The sequence below is a fragment of the Rhinatrema bivittatum genome, chromosome 10, assembly GCF_901001135.1.
Source record: "Rhinatrema bivittatum chromosome 10, aRhiBiv1.1, whole genome shotgun sequence".
Taxonomy (NCBI): domain Eukaryota; kingdom Metazoa; phylum Chordata; class Amphibia; order Gymnophiona; family Rhinatrematidae; genus Rhinatrema; species Rhinatrema bivittatum.
Genome location: NC_042624.1, coordinates 32,624,213 through 32,647,054, shown reverse-complemented (window position 1 = coordinate 32,647,054; position 22,842 = coordinate 32,624,213). Strand labels below are relative to the sequence as shown.

General features: G+C 46.1%; 1 protein-coding gene across 8 annotated transcripts in view; it reads right to left on the bottom strand.

Annotated features, from left to right (window-relative positions):
- LOC115099757 (cytochrome c-type heme lyase) overlaps positions 1 to 22,842 on the bottom strand; it is a 102,119-nt gene that overhangs the window by 23,955 nt on the left and 55,322 nt on the right. For 7 of the 8 annotated variants that reach the window (XM_029617562.1, XM_029617557.1, XM_029617561.1 and 4 more), the window contains one exon: positions 22,480 to 22,566. The exons of the other annotated variant lie outside the window; for it this stretch is intronic. In XM_029617562.1, coding sequence (XP_029473422.1) covers positions 22,480 to 22,566 — 87 coding nt within the window. The remainder of the gene's footprint in view (positions 1 to 22,479; positions 22,567 to 22,842) is intronic. 8 annotated transcript variants of the gene reach the window in all.

Sequence of the window (22,842 nt, the reverse complement as noted above, 5' to 3'; positions counted from 1 at the left end):
AAAATTAGCTTCCGAGACACCCCATCCAAGATCAATCGGTTCTTGAACAGAATCCATAATGCTTTACGTAAGGAATCTAAATGGGATTCTAGTTTGGCTCAGACATAGAATCAGCACCCCCAACATCTTCTGTGCCTTTATGATCCAAGCCAGCAACTCATCTTTATGAAAGAAATGCAACATTGTTCTAGACAGCTCCAACCCCAGAGGAATTTCCCATCCTCCGGGGAGTAAGGGTCCCTTCATCATCTGTGCCATCTGGGTCCCTATCAGTGACCCACAGCAGGTGTAGGCATACTCCTACGCTTACTCGTGGCACCAAGTGTATGGGGATCCACGGTTTGCGATTCTGAATGCTTAGGCCTACCACATCGGTGACTGAGCAAAACCAGGGCCTAGCCATAAGGCTGCTTAAACCACCAAGCTGTTTTGCAGCAGACTTGCACAAGAAAAGTGTGCAAACGCTGCCACGGTCTATACGAAAACCCGGGGGCATCAGTCTTGCGCCCACTGAGTAGCCTTTCTCTGCTGACAAACCAGTAAGGAGAGCCCCAAAACCAGGCAAAACCTCTGACAGGTCTCATTCCGGTCCTATTCCCAGATCATGTTGAGAAGGGTGGGCTCAGTAAAAGCAGCCAGAGGTAACTCCCTGAACCTCCAAGCAGCATAGACACAAAGCCAAGATGAAATGCCTGAATATGGCAAATAGACGCTTTGGGAGCATGCTGCTACCCGGTGTTTATCTTTGTGCTGACAATTGTGCGCCTGCACAAGCTAGCATGGACAGGGCACTGTCCAATAAGAGGCCAAAAAATATAGGCGCACAATACATGGTACAAGTAGGCACCCACCTAAGCGCTCAAACACGAACCGAAGTCAGTCACTGTTTTGCGACAGACTTGTGCACAGAAAAGCGTGAACGCCACAGTGGCCTACCACACAGCATCTAAGCAAAGCCTGAGAGTGGGGCCTAGCCAAAAGGCTGCTCAACCCGGCAAGCTGCCAAAACTCCAAATTCTCTCAGAGGTAGGAATGAACATCAGATCAGCACACTGAGGCTCTGAGACCAGAAGCGGAATGGAAATTCATTCCTTTTCTTTTTTTACTCTTTACCTGAGCACACCCCATCCCGGCCAAGTACAGAGTCAGTCTTTGGTTGCGGGTGGAAAAAGCAAAGGCCTTCACGATCGTGCTTGGGTTCCTGCACCCACTAGCCTCTCAGCTGTTTCTCTCTCTACAGCAAAGTCCACGCCAGAAAACCAGCTACCAGACTGAGGCACTCTACTGAACAAGGGATCCGCAGACATCACCTCAGGAAATCTCGACTGAGTGAGGGACCATAAAGTATAGCCACAAAAGAGCAGGGCAAATTAATTTCCTTCTTTTCTCTTTTCATTTTTTTTTTTTTTAAAGCAATCCCCGGTAGGGAGATGCACATCCACCATCTGTTGAGATGGAGAATACTGGCGGACTGTCAGTGCAGGGATATATATACCATAACTTCAGCTTTGCTCCGTCTCTATCTGCTGGTAGAGGTGCATAACCCACTGGTGTGGCTTAACCTGTCCGAATGCTAACAAAAGCAATGTTTCCCTTGGCCAGTTCTATATCAATGCATCTGTTGCCTCACTGCCATAATCCTGTTGCTGTCTGAAGAACTTTCTTGCCTTTGCGTTCTGGTAAGTTGCCATTAGAACCAGCTTGGCTCACCTCTTTTTTTTTATTATATGCTTGAATGCGTAATGGCCTAGCTCCTGGATCCATCATATTTTGGCTCAGAAAATATGCTTGCACATTCTCCTGACCTGTAATGTGTAATGCTGAAAGTTGTAGCAGAATTTTCTCCGGCCATGAGAATAGTAGTTCCACGTCCTCCAAAGTTCTTTGGCTCCAGGTATCCCCTTGTTTGTTTATATATGCGATTGCTACTGCTTTACATAGTCACATAGCACTCTTACTGCTCCTTACCTAATCATTAACTGAAAATGGAGCAATGGTAACTATATGATTTGATTCTAATCACTTTATGGACCCCGTACTCTCTCTCTTTGCTCAACCCTGAGCATAACTGTCCGGGCAAAGGACACCCCAATCTCTTAAAATGGGCATCTGTTATCAAGTGAAATTCCCCCCTACACATTCAGGTAGTTTGTCCACCAACACAAACCTTACTATTATTTTCAGGTGAATTTTTTTTAAAGGAATTATATATGCAAATGTAACAAACTATCATAGTAATTTTTGCACCTAATGCGAGAAAATAATCTAACAAAAGAAAGGCATGTATTATAGCCATTTTCAAAAGCCCACTTTCAAGGCTAAGGTGTTTTTACATACGTAAAGCCCAGCATTAAACATATAAATAAGAACATATGAAATTACCATGCTGGGTCAGACCAAGGGTCCATCAAGCCCAGCATCCTGTTTCCAACAGAGGCCAAACCAGGCCACAAGAACCTGGCAATTACCCAAACACTAATAAATCCCATGCTACTGATGCATTTTTAATATCTTTTGGAATTTCAAGTATAAATGATTAACATCCTTGCTCTTGAAATGGAGCAGGACGTAACACTCTTAGTTTTATTACTTTTAGTGTTGCCAGAACAGCAATGATCTTCGCTGGTGATATGCATGGAAAAAAACCATGAATGTGTTGGGAAACCAACTCTAGGGCATAAACATTTTGAATGATATCCAGTATCTCCTACTCTAGTAATGTGGATCTACTCTTTGTAAAACATTTATTCTAGCTTTGCTGGCACCCTCTGTAAAATCTAAAATTTGACCTATCCTCAGGAAGCCTCTGTTTTGATTCATCTAGACTCAAGATTAGTCTTTCAAGTATCTCACCCAAATAAACTCTCTTTGCAAGACATTTTGCAGAGATGCAATTTGGTGCAAGAACCAGCAGCCTAATGCTCGAGTCAGAAATTGTCTAGCTCCTAACGTGCTAGTGGATCTTGAAGAACTAACAAATTCATCTTCATCAGAATGATAAGTAGTTGTGGATCAAAGCTGTTCCATCTGTCCTCCATCAAAAAGCTGCTGTTTTCTGCTTAACAGGGCTCTTACCGCATTACTAGTGCAGATGCCATCTGCACAAACAGTTGAAGAAAAAGTGTGTATAATTCTTTATGTGCAGCGCCTCCTTCCACAGGGATAGATGATTTCCTGCTCAGTTGCGAGAATCTGGCATCAACCTGTGTCTTCTGAAATAGATGTTACTTTACCTCTAATGGTAGAGGAGCTAACCTTGAAAATAGTATTATATGTCTATTATAGTATTATATATATTAAATAGTATTATATGTCAGGAAGGTCTATTCTGAAAGGAGTTTAATCTCCAATTCTGCATAGAATGGAATGGCTATGGATGCCTTCTATGTCCCTCTCAGAACTGAAATTCAGTTCATACCTAAATTTCATCTTAGTGAAATAGATTGATTACTGAAATCTCTTATCACTCAGAATTAATTTTAGTTTTTACTACCTCCTCCTGATCTACAGACAGAAAGACTATAATTTGAGGGAAATAACTATACCCTCTCAGAACATCCTGTTACTAGATTCCTGTATTTGTGTTACAAGACATGAAGAATGCATGCCATTTAACTATATTTATCTTTTTCTTTAAAGGCTGAAAGGCTTTGTTTAGGATTCTTAAGGATCCGGGGGAGAAAAAAAAAACCCAGAGGCAGAGGATGCTGGCAGTAATCACGATGCCTTTTTTTATGTTGTCCCAGCACTTTGAGAGTTAAAAGAGGGTCCTTGTATTTAATTATATGCGGCTGTGCAGAACCTGCAGCTGCTGGAGTTCAAGATGGAAGCATTCCAGTTAGCTGCTCCTTCTCTGGGTATGTCTCTGTGAGTTTAAAATATAATTTTGCACTAGGTTCATGCTATTAAGACCCCAGATCCCGGCCTCAACTTATTTACAGAGTGCAGAAGGGACTCCTTTTTATTTTTATGCTTTTGTGAACACACCAAAAATATCCAAATTTTCAGATTTTTTTTTCAGGTACTTTTGTTCCAAAAACCATATTTATTCAAAACAAATGCATATCCCTGAATGGACTTTTGAACTAGCAGTGTGACAACAATTCTACTGCTGCTGGAGCATCCATTTTGCAATGGCAGCAGGGCAGTGATGTCACAGTGTAACAAATGAGGTTGTGCCAACATGACTGCAGCAGAAGAGCTTCAAGATAAGCTGGCTCACAATTCACTTATGTTCAGAATGCTGTGTTTCAGTTTGCAAGGAGCGGAAGCTTACCAGGCTGGCTAATAAGCTGCCCTGATTTTTAAGCTAGGATTTCCCCTTTAAAGGAAGAATCATTTGCTGTTTACCATATATTTCCATGAAAACAGTGAAAGAAAATTCACACACACTTCTGCTAGTTTCCTAGTTTCTTTTCCATATTTTATTTTTATTTATTTATAACTTTTTTTTATACCGAAGTTCAGGTAACAGAATTACTTATCACTCCGGTTTACATTATAACAAGTAGAAAACAATGACAACATATGTCTTACAATGAACAAGGGAGTGAACAACTTGGATAATATAACATAACTAGGAACAGTAGCATTATGCACTATTAGAGCGAGACTAGCGCATGGGGAGGGAGGGGGAAGGAAGGTTGTTTGTGGAGGGGGGGGAGGAGGGAGAAATTTCTTATTGATGAGTAAAAACATGAGCATAGGTTCTGGACGTCAACAGTATGAAAACAGTCTATGGGAGCTGTGGAAGACTAAGCAAGTTAAGGGAATGCTTGACCGAATAGCCATGTCTTGAGTCTTTTTTTGAACGTGTTGGGGCAATGTATCAGCCTTAGCTCCGGAGGAAGCAGATTCCACTGTTTGGGGCCTGCTGTGGATAGAGCTCTTTTACTTAAAGATGTTTTCATGGGAGGTGCATGTAGAGTTCCTCTTTGTGCTAATCTTAGCGGTCAGGAAGACGTGTGAAGCTGAAGAGGGATTCTGAGGTCCAGTGGAGTGTTGTTGAATATGACTTTGTGGGTGATTGATAGAAGTTTAAACAGGATTCAAGATTTGACTGGGAGCCAGTGGAGCTTCTTTAGAATTGGTGTTATATGATCGCTTTTGTTGGACTTATGTCAAATAGGGAAAAGAAATAAGTTTCAGTCATAACTAAAAAGGAACCTGTTTTCAGGATGCAATTTCCGTCCTACTTCAAACCTCCCATTTATCTCCAAAATCATGGAAAAGGCTGTCAACTCCCAACTCATGGACTACCTTGAAATTAACAATATTCTATACCCTTCACAATTCGGATTCCACAAGAACTTCAACACTGAATCCCTTCTACTCGCCCTCACTGACCACCTCCTCAGAGGCATGGCCCATGGCCACTGCTACATAATTGCCCTCCTTGACATCTCCTCAGCTTTTGATACAATAAGCCACAACCACCTCCTCTCCTGCCTATTGGACATAGGCATCTCTGGTTCTGCCCTCCAATGGATCACATCCTACCTATCCAACAGACAATTCTCAGTCAAAATAGGCAACACTAAATCCAATCACTACACCCTCTCTCAAGGAGAACCTCAAGGTTCCTCCCTCTCATCCACTTTATTCCAGTGGGAGCACTGAGAGGAGAGGATCACCTTGCTGGTGGCTGAAAGGAATCAGTAAGTTTTTGCTTGGGACATTGTCTTTTTGAAACGTATTGGGGCAAAATTAACTATTTGGGAATATTATTTAGTGTGTTTGTGCTTTTAATAGTCAGTAAGGCAGCGAATAAACAAGTTAGACTTTGTATTTTTAAATGGTCAGTCAGGAAGGCAGCTAGTAAGCAGAACTGAGTGTTTGTATTTAAAAAAATTAAAAAAAATTAGCCAGAAGCTAGAAATAAGCTAGGAGCAGTGTATACCTAAGTAAAAAGGTTGAAGAGTTCAGTTCAGTTATTCACCTTGGAAAGGTGTTGAGGTAGTGTGATTTGGTACCAACATTTGATAATCAAGAGAGCAGCGAGTCACTCTGGCTGACTAACTGAAGTTAGACTGTTTGGATTTCCCAACCCTTCCACCACCTCCCCCCCCCCCCCCACCCAGCTCATCCTTTAATTTATAGGCAGGTGCCACTTTCACAAATTTAAAAAAAAAAAAGAAAAAAGAACTTTGAGAGTTTGATCAGTCCCTTAGAGGCCACTACCAGACATATAGTGAATTCACTAATACATTTAAAAGACGTTAGACACATTCCTACTCCCCTAGCAAGCTAAAACTTAACAAAATTGAGATGAAGGCAGCAGCCCAGCAGCAAGAGGGGGGCTTCCCAGTCTTTTGCATAGAGTGTCACATGTATGATTTTACACCCGCCGGTGAGAAGTTGTACATGTGCATGCAATGCAAAGAGCTCCTGGCTCTCAGAGAACGAGTCCGATCTCTGGAGGCTAGAGTGGCAGACCTGGAGGAGCTGAGGCAGACAGAGAGGTATATAGATGAGACCTTCAGGGACATAGTAGCCAAGTCCCAACTTCAGACTGGCAGCCCTGGTGCTGCCTTGGAGGAAGAAGGTCTCATGATTGGCGAGCATCAACCAGGTGCAGCAGAAAAGGATCCTGTAGCAAGGACCTGCTCGCCAGGTGATGCATTGTCCTTTCGCACCGAGGATATCTCCCCAAGGCCTACTGCCCAGGAGGGAAGGGTCAGGTCAGCCATCATAGTTGGTGATTCGATTATTAGGAATGTAGATGGCTGGAGGGCGTGAGGATCGCCTGGCAACATGCCTACCTGGTGCGAAAGTGGCGGACTTCAAGCGTCACCTATATAGGATTTGAGACAGTGCTGGGGAGGAGCCGGCTGTTGTGGTACATGTGGGCACCAACGACATAGGAAAATGTGGGAGGGAGTTCTGGAAGTCAAGTTTAGGCTCTTAGGTAGAAAGCTTAAATCCAGAACCTCCAAGGTAGCATTCTCTGAAATGCTCCCTGTTCCACGCGCAGGTCACCAGAGGCAGAGCTCCGGAGTCTCAATGTGTGGATGAGACGCTGGTGCAAGGAAGAGGGATTCAGTTTTGTTAGGAACTGGGGAACCTTTTGGGGAAGGGGGAGTCTCTTCCGAAGGGATGGGCTCCACCTTAACCAGGGTGGAACCAGACTGCTGGCGCTAACCTTTAAGAAGGAGATAGAGCAGCTTTTAAACTAGAACAAAGGGGAAAGCCGACAGTTGCTCAGCAGCGCATGGTTCGGAGAGAGGTATCTTCAAAGGATACTAATGATGCATTAGAATTAGGGCATCCCGACAGTGAGATTCCAATAATAAGAAAAGTAGTCCAAGTGCCTGTAACTAAAAAAACTCACCTGAGCTAAAATATTCTAACTTATTCCTATCAATTAAAAAGCAGAATAAAAATACAAAGAAAAAACAAACTTTGAAATGTTTGTATGCTAATGCCAGAAGACTAAGAAGTAAGATGGGAGAATTAGAATGTATAGCAGTGAATGATGAAAGACTTAACTGGCATCTCAGAGACATGGTGGAAGGAGGACAACCAATGGGACAGTGCTATACTGGGGTACAAATTATATCGCAATGAGAGAGGAGCACCCGGGAGGCGGTGTGGCGCTTTATGTCCGGGATGGCACAGAGTCCAACAGGATAAACATCCTGCATGAGACTAAATGCACAATTGAATCTTTATGGGTAGAAATCCCTTGTGTGTCGGGGAAGACTATAGTGATAGGAGTATACTACCGTCCACCTGGTCAAGATGGTGAGACGGACAGTGAAATACTAAGAGAAATTAGGGAAGCTAACCAAATTGGTAGTGCGGTAATAATGGGAGACTTCAATTACCCCAATATTATCATCGGGACACGCTAGAGAGATAACGTTCCTGGATGGAATAAATGATAGCTTTATGGAGCAATTGGTTCAGGAACAGACGAGAGAGTGAGCAATTTTAGATCTAATTCTCAGTGGAGCACAGGATTTGGTGAGAGAGGTAACGGTGGTGGGGCCGCTTGGCAATAGTGATCATAATATGATCAAATTTGAATTAATGACTGGAAGAGGAACAGTAACTCAGAGGCTGGGGTAACTCATTCAGAGAACCAGAGTCAAGTGATTCAGCCAGGAGACAAGACTGTCTGTTCCAGCACAGATAAGATCGAACTGTTTATTAATATTATTGCATCTGTGTATTATATATTTCTCTGTGCTATCATTTCATTATCTCTTCTCGTTAAGGATTTTGTATATTAATTTGTTTGTGTTCTTACTATTTGGTTGCATTAAGATTCCAGGGGGGGGGGGGGGGGGGGAGGAACCAGTCCAGCATTTAAATCAGTATCCCCCTCTTTTGCATGTAGCTGGCTCTATTAATTCCTGTTTAGATACTAATATTGGGCATAAAGAGCTGTAGGATCATTCATAGCTAACGGAGGTAAAGCTCCAGAAAGTGTCCTAATCTACCCAGCTTGACCAAGGTTTAAGTGTTTATCTCTCTCCCACCCTACCCCACTGCCCACCCACCCCTAGGTTTGATTTTCTGATATAGTCTGCCGAAACTCATAATTGGCAACAAAACAAATTAGTAAATTGGTATTTCCTTAGATGTTAACCATCAATAAATTACCAAAATGAAGACTATCCAATGTAGCTATTGTGGAGCCATTATTCTGAGGGAAATCATCTGGAAACGTAGGGCTTGCCCCATTTGTGCAGAACTCTCTTCCTTGAAAAAGGAGCTGGCTGATGTTAAAGCTGAATTAGCTTCAATAAAGAAAGTCTCACCCACTTTTCAATATTCAGGAATTAATTCCCCATTACCACAAAAAAATCAAGAGTCAAGAAAAGAGAGATACACAGTAGGCTCAGGTAGGATAAGACCTGTGACCCACAGACACCCATTCTTTACAGCTGTGCAACCCACAAGTTCACCCCCCCCACTCACACAGGGCATTAAAGGACTCAAAAAAACAGGATTACAGTGGGCTCCGGTAGAATTAGACCTGTGATGTGGAGACACACACTGTATCAAGTTCAAGTACAAAAAGCCTTCTCTGTATTTAATACTGAAGACTTTCTTGAGAAAAAGATCTGAAGTGTTAACTGAGAAGAGAGAAGAAGCCCAATGCATACAGAAATTCCAGATCAGTAACCAAAGGAAAAAGCTCATTGTGATGGATGAATCTGTCAGAGGCAATAATCCTTTCCCTTGCACAATTGCAATGGGAAAAAGTGAAGTGAATAACAAAACAACTAAAGTCACAAAAGGAGTCCAGGAATAGCAGCGAGCTTAAAGAGAAAAGCTGGAAAGCTATGAGCACAATTGCCCGTAGTTTGGGCAATAAAATCCCAGATCTCCAAGCCCTAATGGTGGAGGAAGGCTTGGACATTGTTGCTATCACGGAGACGTGGTTCACAGAATCTCATGATTGGGATATGGCCATACCGGGCTACAACTTGTTAAGGAAGGACAGAGAGGAAAGGAAAGGGGGAGGAGTGGCTCTTTGTCAGAAAAAATATCCAAGCTTCTGAGCTGCAAGGAAGATGGTGGAAATGAAGAAACTATATGGGCCGACCTAAAAAAAGATGGGGCATTCATTTTTATTGGAGTGGTTTATAGGCCTCCAAACCAAAAGGAAGATCTGGACAGAGATCTGGTTGAAGACATCCAAAAGATAGGAAAGAAGGGAGAAGTGGTGATCGTTGCAGACTTTAATATCCCAGATGTAGACTGGAGAATCCCATCTGCAGAATCTAATAATAGCAGAGAAATAGTGGATGCCCTGCAAGTAGCTTTGTTCAAACAAATGGTAATGGAACCCAAGAGAGAAGGAGCTATACTCGACTTAGTGCTCACTAATGGAGATAATGTCTCCGATGTCCAGGTGGGCGCCCACCTCAGCACCAGTGATCATCAAAAGGTATGGTTTAATATCACAAAAAGGATACGGAAAAGAAGCACAAACACCCGTGTTTTGCAGTTCAAAAACACGGACTTTGATGAAATGGGGGAAGAACCTGGAGGAAGAACTAAAAGTCTGGGAGAACGAGAGAGATGTGGATCAACAGTGGACCAATCTAAAAGGAGCAATTACCAAGGCAACTAATCTATATGTTAGAAAAGTAAAAAAAAAAAAAAAAATGAAACCTATCTGGTTCTCAAAGGAGGTGGCTGACAAAATAAATGCTAAAAGAACAGCGTTCAAGAAATATAAAAGATCCCAAAGGGAGGAGCACAAAGAAGAATATCTGGTACAACTGAGGGAGACGAAGAAATAAAGTCAAGCGGAAGAGAGGATTGCCAAGGAGGTAAAGAGGTGACAAAACATTTTTCGGATACATCAGTGAAAAGAGAAAAGTTCAAAGTGATATAGTGAAATTGAAAGGTGGAAAGGATCAATGTGCGGAGAGAGACGAAGAAATGGCAAAAATATTAAACAAATACTTCAGTTCTGTGTTCACTAAAGAGGACCCAGAAGGACCATCACTAGTTAACAAGAAACTGGAGGGGAGTGGAGTAGACAGTAGAAAATGTATGGGAAGAGCTGGAGAAACAAAGTGGACAAAGCCATGGGGCCTGATGAAGTTCATCCCAGGATACTGAGAGAGCTCAGAGATGTGCTGGCGGGTCCGCTGTGTGACCTGTTCAATAGATCCCTAGAAACGGGAGTGGTGCCAAGTGATTGGAGGAGAGCGGTGGTGGTCCCGCTTCACAAGAATGGGAACAGAGAAGAGGCTGGTAACTACAGACCAGTTAGCCTCACTTCGGTGGTTGGAAAAGTAATGGAGTCACTGCTGAAAGAGAGAATAGTTCACTATCTACAGTTGGGAGAATTGCTGGACCAGAGGCAGCATGGATTCACCAGGGAAAGGTCCTGTCAGACGAATTTGATCGACATTTTTGACTGGGTAACCAAGGAATTGGATCAAGGAAGAGCACTCGATGTCATCTACTTTGATTTCAGCACAGCTTTTGACACAGTCCCGCGCAGGAGACTGGTAAATAAAACGAGAAGCTTAGGAGTGAGTGCCGAGGTGGTGGCCTGGATTGCAAACTGGTTGACGGACAGAAGACAATGTGTGATGGTAAATGGAACTTTCTCTGAAGAAAGCAGTTTTAAGTGGTGTACTGCAAGGATCGGTATTGGGACCGGTCCTGTTCAATATCTTTGTGAGTGACATTGCGGATAGGATAGAAGGTAAGGTTTGTCTTTTTGCGGATGACACTAAGATCTGCAACAGAGTGGACACGCCGGAAGGAGTGGAGAGAATGAGACGGGATTTAAGGAAGCTGGAAAAGTGGTCGAAGATATGGCAGCTGAGATTCAGTGCCAAGAAGTGCAAAGTCATGCATATGGGGAGTGGAAATCCGAATGAATTGTATTCGATGGGGGGAGAAAGGCTGATGTGCACGGAGCAGGAGAGAGACCTTGGGGTGATAGCATCTAATGATCTGAAGTTGGCGAAACAATCTGACAAGGCGATAGCTAAAGCCAGAAGAATGCTGGGCTGCAAAGAGAGAGAAATATAGAGTAAGAAAAGGGAAGTTATCCCCTTGTACAGGTCCTTGGTGAGGCCTCACCTGGAGTACTGTGTTCAGTTCTGGAGACCGTATCTCCAAAGAGACAGAGACAAGATGGAGGCGGTCCAGAGAAGGGTGACCAAAAAGGTGGAAGGTCTTCATCGAATGACTTATGAGGAGAGATTGAAGAATCTAAATATGTACACCCTGGAGGAAAGGAGGAGCAGAGGTGATATGATACAGACTTTCAGATACTTGAAAGGTTTTAATGATCCAAAGACAATGACAAACCTTTTCCAGTGGAGCACAGGTCTTGGTGAGAGAGGTAACAGTGGTGGGGCCGCTTGGCAATAGTGATCATAATATGATCAAATTTGATTTAATGACTGGAAGAGGAACAGTGTTCAAATCAAAGGCTCTCGTGCTAAACTTTCAAAAGGGAAACTTTAATAAAATGAGAAAAATTGTTAGAAAAAAAACTGAAAGGAGAAGGTAAAAAGTAAAAAAACATGTGCAAGAGGCGTGGTCATTGTTAAAAAATACCATTCTAGAAGCACAGTCTAGATGTATTCCACACTAAGAAAGGTGTAAAGGCGGCAAAATGATTACCGGCATGGTTAAAAGGGGAGGTGAAAGAAGCTATTTTAGCCAAAAGATCTTCATTCAAAAATTGGAAGAAGGATCCAACAGAAGAAAATAGGATAAAGCATAAACATTGGCAAGTTAAATGTAAGACATTGATAAGACAGGCTAAGAGAGAATTTGAAAAGACGTTGGCTGTAGAGGCAAAAACTCACAGTAAAAACATTTTTAAATATATCTGAAGCAGAAAGCCTGTGAGGGAGTCAGTTGGACCGTTAGATGATCGAGGGGTTAAAGGGGCACTTAGAGAAGATAAGGCCATTGCAGAAAGATTACATTATTTCTTTGCTTCAGTGTTTACTGAAGAGGATGTTGGGGAGGTACCCCTAATGGAGAAGGTTTTCATGGGTAATGAATCAGATAGACTGAATCAAATCACAGTGAACCTAGAAGACGTGGTAGGCCTGATTGACAAACTGAAGAGTAGTAAATCACCTGGACTGGATGGTATACACCCCAGAGTTCTGATGGAACTGAAAAAATGAAATTTCAGACCTATTAGTAAAAATCTGTAACCTATCATTAAAATCATCCATTGTACCTGAAGACTGGAGGATAGCTAATGTAACCCCAATATTTAAAAAGAGCTCCAGGGGCGATCTGGGAAACTACAGACCGGTTAGCCTGACTTCAGTGCCAGGAAAAACAGTGGAAAGTGTTCTAAACATCAAAATCACAGAACATATAGAAAGGCATGGTTTAAAGGAACAAAGTCAGCATGGCTTTACCCAGGGCAAGTCTTGCCTCTCAAATCTGCTTCACTTTTTTGAAAGAGATAATAAACATGTGGATAAAGGTGAACCAGTAGATATAGTATACTTGGATTTTCAGAAGGCGTTTGACAAAGTTCCTCATGAGAGGCTTCTAGGAAAAGTAAAAAGTCATGGGATAGGTGGCGATGTCCTTTCGTGGATTGCAAACTGGCTAAAAGACAGGAAACAGAGTAGGATTAAATGGACAATTTTCTCAGTGGAAGGGAGTGGACAGTGGAGTGCCTCAGGGATCTGTATTGGGACCCTTACTGTTCAATCTACCTTATAAATGGCCTGTGACCGACGGCCCGCAAATGCGCAGTAGAGCACAGCTCTACTGCGCATGTGCGGGCAAGGACGTCGGTCAGAAAAAAATATGGCGGTGGGGCCGCAGGAGCGGGAGGAGAAGCAGCGGCGCCGCGCGCGCGCGGTGCCGCTACTTCTCCTCCCCAGATCTGCCGGCAGATCTCGGGGGGGGGGGTGTCACTCCCGCGCCCCCCCCCCCCCCCCCCCCCCGAGATCTGCCGGCAGGAGCGGGAGGAGAAGCAGCGGCACCGCGCGCGCGGTGCCGCTGCTTCTCCTCCCGCTCCTGCCGGCAGATCTCGGGGGGGGGTCACTGCCGGCAGATCTCGGGGGGGGGGTCACTGCCGCGCGCGCGGGAGTGACCCCCCCCCCCCCCCCCCCCGAGATCTGCCGGCAGGAGCGGGAGGAGTTAATGGAGCCGGGTGAGGGTTGCGGGAAGTCGCGCTTACGGCGCCGGGAGGAAATGGAGGTGGGTGTGGGCTGCGAGGAGTCGCGAGTACGGCGTCGGAAGGAAATGGAGGCGGGTGAAGGGAGGGACTGAGTGGGAGGGAGGGAGGGAGGGAGGGAGAGGGGGGACTGAGTGAGTGGGAGGGAGAGGGGGGACTGAGTGAGTGGGAGGGAGGGAGAGGGGGGACTGAGTGGGAGGGAGGGACTGAGTGAGAGGAGAGGGAGGGTGGAGAGAAGTGGGTGGGGGAGGGGGGTGGTGAAGAGTGAGGGGAGAGAGAATGAGGGGGAGGTGAGAGACAGAGGGATGTAGCCCGTTTTAACGGGCTTAACGGCTTGTATATTTATAAATGATCTGGAAAGAAATACGACGAGTGAGATAATCAAATTTGCAGATGACACAAAATTGTTCAGAGTAGTTAAATCACAAGCAGATTGTGATAAACTGCAGGATGACCTTGTGAGGCTGGAAAATTGGGCATCAAAATGGCAGATGAAATTTAATGTGGATAAGTGCAAGGTGATGCATGTAGGGAAAAATAACCCATGCTATAGTTACACAATGTTAGGTTCCATATTAGGTGCTACAACCCAAGAAAGATCTGGGCATCATAGTGGATAACACATTGAAGTAGTCGGTTCAGTGTGCTGCGGCAGTCAAACAAACAAACAAACAATGTTGGGAATTATTAGAAAGGGAATGGTGAATAAAACGGAAAATGTCATAATGCCTCTGTATCGCTCCATGGTGAGACCGCACCTTGAATGCCATGTACAATTCTGGTCGCCGCACCTCAAAAAAGATATAATTGCGATGGAGAAGGAACAGAGAAGGGTGACCAAAATGATAAGGGGAATGGAACAGGTCCCCTATGAGTAAAGACTAAAGAGGTTAGGACTTTTCAGCTTGGAGAAGAGACTGCCGAGGGGGGATATGATAGAGATGTTTAAAATCATGAGAGGTCTAGAACAGGTAGATGTGAATCGGTTATTTACTCTTTCGGATAATAGAAAGACTAGGGGGCACTCCATGAAGTTAGCATGTGGCACATTTAAAATTAAATCAGAGAAAATTCTTTTTTACTCAACGCACAATTAAACTCTGGAATTTGTTGCCAGAGGATGTGGTTAGTGCAGTTAGTATTGTTGAGATTACTTACCTGATAATCTCCTTTTCCTTAGTGTAGACAGATGGACTCAGAACAAATGGGTATAGTATGCTCGTGCTAGCAGTTGGAGACTGATCTGACGTCAGCACGGGTATATATACCCCCACAGGAAGCGTAGCAACTCAGTAATCTTCCTTGCAAAAGCTGTTATGGATGTGTGTACTGACACTCAGTGAAATAGTGAAACAGGATTCCCCTGACAGATTGATAGTAGCTGGAGACCGCCAGCATTCCCAACCAGTAAGTAATCTCAACATTTCCTGGCGTGTAGCCAGATGGACTCAGAACAAATGGGATGTACAAAAGCTTTACTCCCAGCCTGGGTGGGAGGCTGCCTGAGGACCATGTAGGACCGCCCTCGCAAATGCTGTGTCCTCCCTGGCCTGGACATCCAGACGGTAGAACCTGGAAAAGGTATGGAGGGAGGACCACGTCGCCGCTTTACATATTTCTGCAGGCGACAGCATCCTGGATTCTGCCCAAGATGCCGCTTGTGCTCTGGTAGAATGAGCCTTGACTTGTAGAGACGGAGACTTCCCGGCCTCTAAGTAAGCTGCTCTGATAACTTCTTTAATCCAGCGGGCGATGGTGGGCCAAGAGGCCGCTTCCCCTTGTCTTTTCCCGCTGTGCAGGACGAACAGATGGTCCGTCTTTCGTACTTCTTGTGTCATTTCCAGATATCTGGGCAGCATTCTGCCTATGTTGAGATGGCGTAGTAAACGCCCTTCTTCAGATATCTTCAAACCCGCCATGGTAGGCAAGGATATAGTTTGGTTAAGGTGAAATTGTGAGACCACTTTAGGTAGAAAGGAGGGAACCGTGCGAAGATGGATAGCCTCCGGAGTGATTCTGAGAAAGGGATCACGGCAGGACAGTGCTTGTAGCTCTGAGATGCGGCGTGCTGAACACACCGCCAATAACACCATCTTCAAGGTTAGAGAACGGCGAGACAGGCCCCGAAGGGGTCTGAAGGTGGATCCCGCGAGGAAATCCAAAACAAGGTTGAGGTTCCATAAGGGCACAGGCCACTCCAGTGGCGGACGAATATGCTTGACTCCTTTCAGGAAGCGAGAAACATCTGGATGCGTGGAAATGGTCTTGCCATCCCTCCTGGGACCATAGCAAGACAGCGCAGACACCTGAACCTTGATGGAGCTGAGGGAGAGACCCTTCTGAAGTCTATCCTGCAGGAAATCCAAAACAATAGGGATAGTAGTCGCATGTGGGTTGGTGCCATGTGTGTCGCACCATGCTTCAAATACTCTCCAGATCTTGACACAGGTAAGGGATGTGGAAACTTGCGAGCTTGGAGGAGTGTATCTATCATGGGCTCCGAGTAACCTCTTTTCTTCAGTCTAGCCCTCTCAATGGCCAGACCGTAAGAGAGAATTGAGCTGGATCCTCGTGGAGGATGGGACCTTGACGTAGAAGGTCCCGGAGAGGAGGCAGGGGAAGAGGCTCCCCTGCCAGCAGTCTTCTCATGTCCGCGTCTTCTTGGCCAGTCTGGTGCCACTAGAAGAACTAGGCCCCGGTGTTTCTGAATCTTGTGGATGATGGCGCCCAGCAGAGGCCACGGAGGAAAGGCGTATAGCAGAGTCCCTGGAGGCCATGGCTGAACCAGGGCATCGATTCCGTGTGAGAACGGATCGCGCTTGCGGCTGAAGTATCTGGGTACTTGAGCATTGGACTTGTCCGCCAGTAAGTCCATGTCCGGAATCCCCCAGTGATCCTCAATCATCTGGAAGGCTGTGGGTGACAGCTGCCACTCTCCCGGATTTAGGCTTTCTCTGCTGAGGAAGTCTGCCGTGGTGTTGTCCTTCCCGGCAATGTGGACGGCGGAGATGTCCTGAAGATTCGCCTCTGCCCAAGCCATCAGTGGGGCGATCTCCAGAGATACTTGTCGGCTTCTGGTTCCGCCCTGACGGCTGATGTATGCCACCGTGGTGGCGTTGTCGGACATCACTGACTGCTCTGTTCTTCAGTCTGTGAGCAAATCAAAGGCATGCCAATCGGACTGCCCGAGCCTCTAGACGGTTGATGTTCCACGCTGACTCTTCTCTGTTCCACCGCCCTTGTGCGGTGAGTCCTTCGCAGTGTGCTCCCCAGCCGCTCAGGCTGGCATCTGTGGTGAGCAGAGTCCACGTGGGGGAGGACATCTTCGACCCCCTGCTCGTGTGGTTGGACTGCAACCACTACCGTAACTGTGTCCGTACTCTGGCAGGCAGAGGTAGGTGAGTGGAATAGTTCCGGAAACGGGGGCTCCAGCGAGAGAGCAGGGAGCGTTGCAGAGGTCTCATATGGGCCCTTGCCCAAGGTACCACTTCCAGGGTGGATGCCATGAGGCAGAGAACCTGCAGATAATCCCAAGCTATGGGCCAACTGGCTCCCATCAAGTACCGGATACGCGTCTGAAGTTTTAACCTTCTCTTGGTAGTGAGACTGTGTGTCGGCCTGGGTGTCGAACTGTACTCCCAGGTATTCCAGCGACAGGGGAAGGCTGTAGGCAACTCTTGCTGAGGTTGATTACCCAGCTCAAGCTTTCCAGAAGGGCGATCACTCTGTCGGTTGTCCGATGGCTCTCCTCTCGTGATTTCGCCCTGATCAGCCAATTGTCTAGGTAGGGATGGACCAGGATTCCTTCCCGTCTGAGTGCCGCTGCTACCACTACGACCACCTTGGTGAAGGTCCGCGGTGACGTGACCAACCCGAAGGGCAGAGCCCGGAATTGGAAGTGGTGTCCTAGAACCTTGAAGCGTAGGTAGCGCTGATGATCCGGATGGATCGGGATATGCAGGTAGGCTTCCGACAAGTCTAAGGCCATGAGGAATTCTCCTGGCTGTACTGCGGTCTTGACGGAGCGCAGAGTTTCCATGCGAAACCTCGGGACCCTTAAGTATCGATTGACTGACTTGAGGTCCAGTATGGGCCGAAAGGTGCCCCCTTTCTTGGGTACCATGAAATAAATGGAATAGTGTCCAGAATTCACTTCCCATGCAGGTACTGGGATGATGGCTCCTGTCCTTGAAAGCCTCGCCAGGGTAGCTTCCAATGCTGCCTTCTTGTGTATGGGACATGAAGATTCCACAAACTTGTCCGGAGGGAGGTGATGAAAGTCCAGGTAATACCCCTCTCAGATGATGGCGAGTACCCACTGGTCCGACGTAATCTCGACCCATCTGGGGTAGAAGAGGGTTAACCTGCCCCCTATGGCTCCGTCCCCCAGATGAAATCGGCGGATTCTCATTGTGAGGCGCGGCCGGGACTGCTCCCCTCTTGCGCTGCTTGGTCCGAAAGGACTGATTCTGGGCCTGAGGACGAGGCGCCTGATAGCTACTCCTGTAGGGAGTGAAGCGCTGGGAGCTTCTACCCCTGGAGGGCCTTGGAAAGGCGCGCTGGTTCCTTCTGAACCGATCTTCCGGCAGTCGAGGTACTGGAGAGGCGCCCCATGTGCTGGCCAGTCTATCAAGGTCGCTGCCAAACAGGAAAGAGCCCTTAAAGGGCAATCTGGTGAGGCGTGTCTTCGAAGGAGCATCGGCTGACCATTTCCGGATCCAGAGCTGGTCTGATGCAGCATCCGTGAGGAACGAGAGCGCTGACTCCATGTCTGCTGCTGGAGCGTTGTTCCTGACCTGTGACAAACAGGAACGCGTCACCACTGTGCAGCAGGTTGCGATCCGCAAAGATAGAGCTGCCACCTCAAAAGTCTGTTTCAGAATGGCGTCCAGTCGCCGGTCATGAGGCTCCTTGAGGGCCGCCCCCCCTCAACTGGAATGGTAGTGCGCTTGACCACAGCACTAATCAAGGTGTCCACTTGAGGGCACACCAGCAGCTCCTGGATAGCCGGTGCCAGGGGGTACATGCCTGTCATGGCCCGACCCCCTTTGAATGAGGCCGCTGGTGCAACCCATTCTAAATCTATCAGTTGTTGTGCCGCTTGCAAGAATGGAAAATGGCGGGCTGTAGGACGAAGACCTTCCAGCAGGGGGTTCTGTGCAGAGTGTACCGTAGCGCTGGGACCTGTAATATCCAACTCCGCCAGGCACTGAGACACCAGATCGGAGAGATCCTCTTTAGGGAAGAAGCGCCTCATGGTTCTATATGGCTCAATCCCTGAGGGAAGTTCCCCCTCGTCTGGTGAAACCTCCGGGTCAGACTGATCCGGACTGTCTGGCGGCGGGAGGTCCTGCTCATGATAAGGGCATGAGTGTCCAGGAACAGGATCCGCTGGAGCCGCAACCGGAGCAGCCGCCGCAGCAGGAACTGGACGGGAAGCTGTTTGCATCTGTACAAAGGCATGAATCCCCTTAAGGAGATCCACCCAGGAAATGGAAGCGGTCTCTAATCGCCGGGGTACGAGATCCCCCGGGATTCCAGGTTGGTCGAGACTGCCCGCTAAATCCGGGGTAGCCCCTGGGGAACTGTCAGCAAATCGTGGCTGAGACTGGTCCTGGCCCGAGGGTCCCACGGCCTCCTCACATTGAGCACATAGGGAGTCTGGCTCTTCACTGTGCGTGGCTCTAAGCTGGCATGCAGAGCAGAGGCAGAGGGCTTTAATGCCGGAGGTAGGAGGCGCTCCTGCTGTAGACGCCGAGGCGTTCTGTTCCATTGAAAAATATGCGCTTAATGAGAAGCGGCAGCAATATACACTTAAAATAACAGGCGCTTAATAATAATATGCGGCAGCCATATACGCTTAATATAACAGGCTCTTAATAATATGCGGCAGCAATATACGCTTAATACAACAGGCGCTCAATAATATGCGGCAGCAATATACGCCCAATGATATCCAATATGCTCTCAGCAATATGCGGCTAGCAATATACGCTCAATATTTATTTATTTAAATAACATTTTTATATACCGAAATTCATGTAGCAAATGTTACATATCAATTCGGTTTACATTATAACATTAAAACAAGCAAGACGGAGTGCAATTACATCGAACAGGAGAATAAACTTGGATGAAGTAACTGGGGGTTTAAAGAACAAGAAGTTACAGTAAATAACTTATAAATAACTTATACAAAACAATAAACAATATCATCCAATATGCTCTCAGCAATATGCGGCTGAGCAATGTACGCTTAATGATATGTAATATGTTCTCAGCAATATGCGGCGAGCAATGTACGCTCAATGATATGTAATATGTTCTCAGCAATATGCGGCTAGCAATATACGCTCAATGATATCCAATATGCTCTCAGCAATATGCGGCTAGCAATATACGCTCAATGTTATCCAATATGCTCTCAGCAATAGGCGGCTAGCAATATACGCTCAATGATATCCAATATGCTCTCAGCAATATGCGGCTAGCAATATACGCTCAATGATATCCAATATGCTCTCAGCAATATGCGGCTAGCAATATACGCTCAATGTTATCCAATATGCTCTCAGCAATATGCGGCTTAGCAATGTACGCTTAATAATATATAATATGCACGTAGTCATAGACAGGCGCCTATCATGGGCACTCAATACCTGAGCAAGGCCAACAAAATGGCGCCCTTCCACGGCGTGCCGCCTACAGGCCACGCCGCCGATCCTCGTTCCTCGGAGACCAAAGAGTAAGAGATGTACGCCTTACCTGATCCTCGGCGCTTCCCGGCTGGAACCCGGGCGGTCTCCGGCTGCAGGGGGAGAGGGCAAGTACCTTCACCGCCGCGCTTTGAGGAAATGCACCCGCTGCCTCGTCCACGCCAGGACCGAGGTGCCTCGTTCGCCCCGCCCGAGCCTCGCCCGGGGGCTACATCCCTGCCGCGATTCAGCCACCGGACTGAGGACTTAAACCTCCGGGAGATCACGGAAATCACCCCGGGAAACTCAACTGGGGGAGGGACCCCAAGGGTATCACCGCAGGAGTGCGGGGCTCGATGGTGCTGTAGAAGTTTAGTAAGAAGAAAGTAGAAAGTAGAAAGTAGATTGGAAACACGCTCAGCGAGCGTGCAGGCTCTCCAAACTGCTTTGGAGACGGAAATTACTAAGTTGCTACGCTTCCTGTGGGGGTATATATACCCGTGCTGACGTCAGATCCGTCTCCAACAGCTAGCACGAGCATACTATACCCATTTGTTCTGAGTCCATCTGGCTACACGCCAGGAAAAGCTGTGTTTAAAAAAGGATTGGATAAGTTCTTGGAGGAGAAGTCCATTACCTGCTATTAAGTTGACTTAGAAAATAACCACTGCTATTACTAGCAACGGTAACATGGAATAGTTTTTGGGTACTTGCCAGGTTCTTATGGCCTGGATTGGCCACTGTTGGAAACAGGATGCTGGGCTTGATGGACCCTTGGCTGACCCAGTATGGCATATTCTTATGTTCTTAATATCTACCTCACACCCCTCTGCCAGCGTCTATCCACCCTCTGTCTCAAATTCTACCTATACGCCAATGATGTCCAAATCATTAAACCCATTCATGAATCTCTCTCAGAATCTCTAAAATTCTGGGAGAAATGCCTAGCTTCCATTAATATCCTTCTCACAAACCTCCACCTTGCCTTAAACAACACCAAGACAGAACTGCTCTTCATATCCCAACACCAAAGCCCCAGACCTGCCCTTACAAACGACCCGGCATTTAACTGCATCTCCGCTCAGCACCATGTACGAGATCTTGGTGTCCTGATTGACCAGCAACGGAACCTAAAAAAATACATCAATGCAATCCTCAAGGAAGGTTTCTTCAAGCTCAAAGTCATGAAAAAACTAAAACCCCTACTCCATACCCATGATTTCCGTACCGTCATTCAGGCCACCTTCTCATCCAAAATGGACTACTGCAACTCCCTACTCCTAGGTCTCCCCTATTCCACCTTAAAACCGCTCCAAATGCTCCAGAATGTGGTAGTGAGGACCATCACTAATGCCTGCAAATCTGATCACATCACCCCCATTCTGAAAGACCTTCATTGGCTCCTCTATAAAACCTCTATTATGCACAAATCCATCTACACACACAACTCCAACTGGCTTGATGAGCCGTTTCGCCTCGTAACCTCTAACCACCCCACCAGAGCAACCAATAAAGGAACCCTCCACGTACCATCCCTCAAGAAGGCACAGCTCACCTCTACGAGGGACCGAGCCTTCTCCATTACTGGTCCTACCCACTGGAACTCACTACCAAACAAACCTCTGACGAACTCTGTACCTTCAAATTCAAAAATAAACTAAAGACCTGGCTCTTCAAACAGGCCCACCCTGATTAGATCCCCTTACCTTCAACCTCTCAATGCAGCAATATATGATTTGAACCCATATATATAGGCTTGTATAAAGTTATGTTTCTAGTTCTCATTGTTTACCTGTCTCCTTTCTTGTTGCCGGCTAATTTCTCTTCATTGTTCTATGTAGCCCCCTCCCCTGTACCTGTTTGATGTAATTTCCACCTCAGTTCTGATGTAAACCGGTATGACGTACCTACTAATACCGGTATAGAAAAGTTTTAAATAAATAAATGCATACATGCATGTCTGCAATCAGCGTTCACATGCCCCCCCCCCCCCTCCCAACAGGTTCTGAAAAATCTGGTATGGACAAAACACTGAAAAATGCTATTAGAAAAAACACACAGACTGATCTCATATGCTTTCTTTTCCTTCAGAAAATAGGCTAAAAATGTTATTTCTATACAATTTTTTTTACAACATACCCCATCCACGAGCGAATTCTGGCCCTGGGAGAATATTCCTTAGCTTTACCTCCAAAGCGGATCAATGTTGGCCCACATGGACATTCCCTAGATGAATTTTCCAAAAAATAAAATTACAAGTTACAATTCTCTGTTCAAACGAGTATACCTGCTGAAGCAATAGGAGAATGCTAAGTGCTATAGATACAAATTGTGCTTTTAATAAAAGTATGTATTTCAATTTTGGTAGACTCAAATTGGCCAAGCTGAAATCCCTTCCACACTCAGGTGTACAGCATTAAAATATTGTGCTGTACACAAAAAATAAAATATATTCCAGGGCCTAATTTGTGGGGGAATGGTCTAGAATGCAGTACCAACACT